Raw genomic sequence first — 8,012 nt, forward strand, 5'->3', positions numbered from 1 at the left:
GTCTTGCTGCAGTCTTTCCCTCCCTACCAGTGTGCTCACCTCACCCCAAATTTTGGTATCATGAGCAAAATGATGTCAAGATGTCCAGCCAGTTGTATTGTGTCAGAATTCCACTGTCTAATCTATATTGAGTCCATGAGTTTCTGTACCTAGAAGGCTGATAAAGTGATGTTCACATAGGCCCAGCTGTGAAAAGAGGTTTGTAAATTGTTCCGTCTCAGGATCAGGCAGGATCAGGATCAGAGAGACTGGAGGCAGAGTGTTTTTTGGCGAGGAATGTGCCCCCACAGGTAGCTGGGTATTGTTATCTTTGATGATTCTGGTACGCAGTTTGTGGGAGTACTGGCATAGGCTACTGGTAGGAGGTGTATGGGGGTGCACGTGTCCCCCCGATGGCTGACACTGATGCTCTCGGTAGAGCTGGTGCCCCCCCGACAGGGCCACCACTGTCAGTGGCTCCTGTGGGTGCCCCCCCAGATTCAGGAGGCACCAGTCACTCATAGGTAGTGGAAATAGTTGACAGGTTTTGTGTTTTGAGCTGTAGAAAGTTGGCTTTAGTTCTGGTGATGAGGTTAGGTGCTTGTTTGAATTTTCAAACCACTTTTCAGAGCCAGACCTATGAACTGCACTTCATCAGCCTCCTAGGTAGCAGATACAGAAACTGATGGACTCAATATAGACAGTGAAATTCTGACATGCTATAACCCGCCAGACATCCCGACTCCCCAGGTACCTCTGCAATTTTACCTGCACTGCTACATTCCCCCTCCCCCAGCCTGTCCCTCACCCCCAGACACCTCCATTTCAATTTTCACTGACTGGCTTTCTTCCCTGCATTGCATACCAGGCCAGCCTCTGGCTTCTTTACTGTTCCTCCATCCAGGACCAGACACACCAACTACAGGTACTTCCTCAGCCTGACAAAGGGTTTTTCAACCCAAAACCTTGCTAAAATACATTTCTCTAACTATACAGTTGCCCTACCAAAAAGATACCAGATTGTCTTACCTGCTGTAATGTAAAGTGGTGGACCAAGCTGAGACTTTAGGGGAGGAGGAAGCCTCATTGGGGCACACTACCATGTTGATGTAGAGGCTCCAGTGCCAGGGGCACACCTTAACACACACACACACACACACACACACACACAGTGTCACCCACCCATGTCATGAGTCAGCAGCCGGAGGTGCAGGAACCCAGAACCCAGACTCCCCCTGCACCTAATTCCTTGACAGCAGGCAGGCTTCTAGGCCACAGTAGGGCCTAGCAGGCCTGCAGTTTTCACCCCCCTGTGTCTTAAGACAGACACAGTCAGTCACACAAGAACCTATGTCACAAGTTTGCTTGTCAGCAACCAGAGATGCAGGACCCCAGAACCCAAACTCCCCCCTGCACCTATTTCTTTGACAGCTGGCAGGCTTTGTGGTCGCATGCTTGCATTTTTCACGCCCCTGTGCCTTAACACACACACAGTGTCACCCATGTCATGAGTTTTGCTCATCAGCAGCTTGAGGTGCAGTTTCCCAGAAACCTCTAGACCTATCTCCTTGAAACTTGGCAGGCTTCATGTCCTCAGCAGGGGCTACCATCCCTGCGGCTTTCACCTGACCGTGGCTTAACACACACGACATGAGTTTTGCTTTCAAGAATTTGAGGTGCAGTTCCCCAGAAACCCCTATATCTATCTCCTTGAACCTTGGCAGGCTTTATGCCTTCAGCAAGTTCTACCATCCCTGCAGGTTTCATCCAAATCAGCCAAAACATGTCAAAGTAATAGATATTTCATTAATTACCCACTGTACTCTATGGCCAGATCTCCAAATCTCTCTGAATTAGCACCAAATCTTCCGAAGCCAATTCGGCCAAATTGTATTGGAAAAGCTAGCCAAATCTCCAAATCAAATCACTGGCCTCTGAATCAATCAAATCCCAATCAAATAGTTCCATTTCACACAGGCCTAGTATCCGAGTGTATAGTACCCACCAACAAGGTAAACAAGAAAGTGAGTGACCTGCCTCATTATTGTCTTCTAGAAGCACCTGCAATGGACCAAAAGACTGATCTCTGCAATTTGTTATGATAATCATATTTAAAACTCTGATCACATTTAACATATACACCCAAACATGAACATGTAAAGGGAACACAAAAATATTAGAAATAAATTCTATCTAGGATCAATAGCTGGTGTGTGTAGAGACAATGCATACACACATTACATTTTTATTTAAGCATACTTTAGTATTTATTAGCTATAGCAACAGTTAAAACTTACCCATCAAGCTCCGCAGTTTCAATGTAAGAGAGACCATGTGGTTCACTACCCGACAGAAGTAATAAATCAGCCTGTAAAAAGAAATGACAATATACTGTATCATCTGTGACAAGCTGAAAGTTATAAGAAATGGTTTACATGAAATACTAAGAAGTCTTGAGATACATTATAATGTTCTCTTTATTTTTCTCTTGAAACACTGTACAAATATTTCCTTAATAGTCTAAACTTTTGAAATAACTCTTAAAATGCTCTGGATTGACATAGGAGAGTCAGGGACTATGGATAAGCATTTATCTGAAGCACTAAAAATGTCTTGGGAAATTTGCAGCACCACAAAAACAAGGCAAGGAGGAGTGACCCTACATGCTGACCCCATGCAGGATCTGGCTCATGGACACACCCTGTGCCACATACCCTGCACACAGGGCCAGAAGGTTGGGCACCACTGTTTCAAACCATAGAAAAAGGAAAGAAAGGGAATGTTTGAGGAGCTGACCACTGTTCGTGTGGAAGACAAAATATAAACCAGAGCAATATTATCCTTGAAATTGTATTTGCAAATGTGTACATTTGGTATTATTAGGCAAACCTTAGTGCTGAGATAACAGATGTGTGCAAATACCTAGAGTACTAACATTAATGATATTTAAATGATTCAATAATACATTTGAGGAAATTAAGTACAGGAAAATACTGACCTAGGAAGGAATAGATTAGATGTCCCAAAAAGTGTTTTTTTTTCATTGCTGTTGTTGTAAAAAGTTCCTGCCATACATTAAGTGTTTATCCAAGTACAATTTTGGATGTTCCTGTTTTTACAATGTTTCTCTTGGGTTTTGTTTCTTGTTGTCTTCCCCCCACCCAGAAATTAATAAATCTATGTAGTGCATTAATCAATATATATTTTTTTTAAAAAGGGAAAGGCAAATGCAAGATCTTCGCCCCATGTACTTCAGTGAGCTTCCACTGAAAACACACGGCAACTGGGGCCAAAATCTACAAGACTGAGTTGTTTCATATCTTTGAAAGAGCTTTTATCATATAGGAAACCTTGGGAGGATAAACCATTTTACCATGGTAAAAGGACCACGTTAGGACTTGTACAACTGGGCATACACGAACAAATGGAGAAGAGTTATTGTCCATACAAGTATTATGAATACCTTGGGACATGTGTAACCTTTACCCAGGTGCATGTTTCATTATAATATGATCCTTTTGAGGAATGTAGTAAAAACTATACAGGCTCAAAGAAAAATCTAAGCTCTATGTTAACATGTAAGAGAAACAATATCAACAAGAAGATACACACAAATAAAAATTAAGACGTGGAGAGAATCCGTTACTATTCTACTCCTCTGAACTATACTTTGGCGAAAATGTTCCGAATTACTTACAGCTACAAATTGATTATTTTGCAGTTTAATGATGTCACCAGCTCTTACATTCATCCATTTTTCATTCTGTAACCTATGGAAAAGAAAACACACAACTTACGTGTCTCCATGTACAGCTTTAGTTAGAGGTAACAAACTGACCTTTTTTAGTTCTTTTATAATTGCTCAATTTTAAATATAAAGTATTAGATTAAAAATGTTTAAGATACCACCTTCAAAACAACCATTGTGCCCTTCTTTTCATAAATCATCTTTAAAACATGCGACTAAGTGTTTTAGAATTCTTTTTTTGGCTGACACTAGTGAATTTAATCAGCAAATGTCCTACCTGATTCCTATAAACTAAAAAGATTTTTGTCATAACAAATACATGCATCACTGGAAAACAAAAACAGAGACAATGGGGAAGGGAAATGAGAACAAGAGGCAGCATAGTAAGGAGGTAGATTTAGAATCATAAAATGAAACATGAAAGAAATAGAGAAATAATGACAATTGAAATAAGCTATTTCTCTGCTTGAACAAAATTCAGTGGTACTGACATGTAGGCTTTCTTTAGTACATCTATTGCACAATTACCTGGTTAACTGAGCAATGAATTGAGACTGGCTACACATGCAAATAAACTATGGTGCCTTAAAAAAAGGGCCAACCAGCTATAAAGTTATTGCTCAAAAATGTGCAGAAACTTTATATCTGCTTTCTAGGCAGCTTTAATTTGCACATGTAGTCTGTACTGCAGCTGGAAGACCAGAGCTGCAGCAATCTCCCAGCTGTAGGAGTGCTGCAGGTCAGAAGCGAGAGGCACCAGTGGGGATGAGGGGCTGTGGGTTGGGAGGGTGGGGCATCGGTATGGGCGGGGGAGCAGGGAACAGCGGGTCAGGAGTAAGAGGCACCAGCACTGCTGAGAGGTTGTGGCTTGGGAGTGAGGAACAAGGGCAGGGGCAGGGCACCAATGTATCAGGGCTGCTCAGTGCCACAGAGCAGCAGGGGGGAGACAGCTGTAGCTGGACCCACGTCTCGGTGAGTGAAGGGAGCAGAGGAAGCTCTCATTTTCCATGCTGAAACAACTAAAATCAACTGCCAAAATATACGGGTATTTGGAATTTATTTTATTATAAAGATCAAGGCACTGTTAGGCTTCCAAACTGCTTTAAAGTTATAAATATATCAATAAAAAATTGGGTGTTTAAACACAAGCTTCAGGAGTGGGGGGGGCAGGGTCCCAAATTAAAGCAGCTCTGAGAGCACTGTAATTAAAGTGCCAGGAGTGTCTTGTGTATCAGTATCCCCACACTTAAAAATGGTGGCAAGGGTACTTTATCTAAACCCCAAATGAACTTTAGATAAAGCTCCACCATCCACATTGTTAAGCATGGGAATGTACATGAGATGCTGGAGGCTGCTGGAGCACAGTAATTACTATGCTCCAGCAGACTCAATTAATCAAGTAATTACAGCATGCCAGATCAGCCTCACTACTCATGTATAGGCACCCTTTGTGTTCAACTGATACATACATACATACACACATACACACACACACATACACACTAGCCAATTGCCTAGGGCCACTTCCCCCTTTCCTCCCACACCTTCAGGGCCGAGCCCACTTCCCCCTCCCCCCCACTGCTTCAGGGTCTGGCCAGGATGCACCCCCATCTGTCCACATTTGCTCCATCGGTGCCACCTACAGGGCTGGAGGGGCATGGCCAGCAGTGCTGGCCTTGCCCCCTCCCCCTGTCTGCTCCATTTTCACAACCTGGAGGCAGCAGAGGAGACAGGACCAGTTCCCCCCCACCATCTCCTCTGTTGCCACTGCCTGCTGGGGCAGGGCTGGGCAGGGACAGAGGCCCAGAGCCAGGCTCACTCTTTCCACCCGCACCCTCCCTGCTTCAGGGCCAGGCCAGAGCCACTACACCCCCATGACCCCCGGGGGGCTGGCAGAGACGCAGCTCAGCTTCCAACCCTGCGCCCCCACTCCCCTCATCCAGACCCACCCGCCAGTCCGGGCCCAATCTCATTCCCCTCTGGCAGTTCAGGTTCAGACCTGGGGCTGCTCCCCCCCAACCCTCCACCCGCCACGGTGGCCCTGATCCCGTTCCGTCCCCTTGCACTACTGCCACCTTCACAGAGCAGGGGGGAGGGGGACAGGCCAGCTCCCCTCCCGTCCCCCGCGTCATGGCAGCACTCTGCTGCCTGTTGTCCCTAATGCTTTATTCACATACTGATTGGTTGCCAAGACAGCCATTCAGGGTGTAAATAAAGCATTATAGACAGACAGAGTAAGGCTTTTATATACCTATATAGATATATAGATATATATGGCATTTCATTTTAATCATGGAAAAAATGGGTTTTTAATGAGAGAATTTTCTATTTTTTATCAGAGAATTTTGGATTATTTAACAAAGAAAACCAGGGTCCCTAATTATAACACTGTATAATGCTCAATCAATTAGTAAATTAATGCCTTAAATCTGAATAAACTGAGGGCATACTGACATTTTCTCCACAAATGTAGAGACTCAATGGGAAGGCAAGTCTTTTTACATTTCTCGGGGAAGGTACGAGTGGAGAGGGGACTAAAATTCATCATCACATTTGACATTTCCCTATTCTAACTGAGTGTTAATAGTGTAGTTATCTCAATAAATGATATAGTTATTGCAGTTAACTTGAAAGTACAAGTATTAAAAGTAAGGCAGTTGTGTTTCAATTTTAGCTAAAACAAATCTAATTTACTTGTCTTGTAGACTGAAAAACAAATTAAATATTTATACAACTGCAAAATATGCCCTGTGTTATCAACATGCTAGGTCATTTGGCTTAGACATTCAACAAACTTCTCTTTTATAATGATCCAAGTACATGTTGTTCTGGAAAACTTTCAACAGCAGTATTTTCATCTAGAGCCAGAATTCACTATTTTTCCTCTTCCATTGTCTTCTGCACTTTATCTTCTTAACTGAGGAAATGTATGTTAGCAGTGGCACATTCAGCTTGACTTTATTTACTTTTTTCAGTTGCACTTATGTATTATGCACCCAAGGGTGATGAGGGAGTTGGCTTATGTGGTTGCATAGCCGCAGGTTATCAGCTCTGAAAACTCATGATCAGGAGAGGTCCCAAATGATTGGAAAAGAGCAAATATAGTGCCTATTTTTAAGAAAGGGGAAAAGGAGGATCCAGGGAACTACAGACCAGTCAGCCTCACCTCAGTCCCTCAAAAAATCATGAAGCAGATGCTCAAGGAATCCATTTCTAATCACCTGAAGGACAAGAAGGTGATTAGGAACAGTCAACATGGATTCACCAAGGGCAAGTCATACCCAACCAACCTGATCGCCTTCTATGGTGAGATAACTGGCTCTGTGGATGTGGTATAACTTGATTTTAGCAAGGCTTTTGATACAGTTTCCCACAACATTCTCTCAGGCAAACTAAGGAAGTTTGGACTGGATGAACGGACTGTAAGGAGGATAGAAAACTGGCTGGAGCATCAGGCTCAGAGGGGAGTAATCAATGGCTCAATGTCTAGTTGGTAGGGCTGTGCGAGGCTTAGGACAGAGCTTTGGATCTGGAGAAGCTTCGGACACTTTGGGGATATCCGAAGCAGCACATCCGGGTCAAAGCACTGGCCTCATTTGGCTTCCCGAAGCAGTTCAGAGCTCCTGAAGAGCTTCAGAGCCGCCTCAGAGATCCGTCCATGGGGTATAATCGGGAAACAATGAAGTATCTATAACTTTGTAGTTTTTTGTCCAATGTGGATGAAATTTTCAGGGGGTGTAGACTCTGCAGAGAAGCCTGCCAAGATTCAAGAAGATCAGTGCAGGGGTTTGGGGGAAATGGCACCCCAAATTCTTGAAAGCAAAACTCATGTCACATCTAGGCATTACAACATAGTGGAGTGAACACTGCAGGGGTCGTAGCTCTTGCTGAGGCCACAAAGCCTGCCAAGTTTCAAGAAGATCGGTGCAGGGGTTTGTGGGGAACTGCCCCTCAAGCTGTGGACAAGCAAAACTCATGCTATGGGTGCTTGTGGGACTGACTGTGTCTGTCTTGGGGCGGGGATGGGAGACACTGCTGCAAGCCTGGCTGCTGAGCTGCTGTGTTACCAGTTACCAATCAATCAATCAGTCATGATTCACTCAGGGACCAGGGACTCAAGGCCCAGCTACTACATAACGACTTACTTCAGGATGTGAAGGGGATGCTCCAGTCCATCATCCAGCCCACCGATTATTACCCCATGGTCCTTGTCCATGTGGGTACTAACGATGCGGCCAGGAGAGCCCCTGATCGCCTGATGGAGGACTACCATGCTCTGGGAGGC

The 8,012-nt window shown here is 44.2% G+C and overlaps 1 protein-coding gene across 1 annotated transcript in view; it reads right to left on the reverse strand.

Moving 5' to 3' along the window:
* ATP8B4 (ATPase phospholipid transporting 8B4 (putative)) overlaps positions 1–8,012 on the reverse strand; it is a 185,890-nt gene that overhangs the window by 100,323 nt on the left and 77,555 nt on the right. Inside the window, 2 exon segments of the mRNA XM_019533652.1 lie at positions 2,277–2,347; positions 3,677–3,749. Of these exon segments, the coding sequence (XP_019389197.1) occupies positions 2,277–2,347; positions 3,677–3,749 (144 nt within the window).

This window comes from Crocodylus porosus, unplaced genomic scaffold (assembly GCF_001723895.1).
Source record: "Crocodylus porosus isolate Cpor-Errol unplaced genomic scaffold, CroPor_comp1, whole genome shotgun sequence".
Classification (NCBI taxonomy): Eukaryota; Metazoa; Chordata; order Crocodylia; family Crocodylidae; genus Crocodylus; species Crocodylus porosus.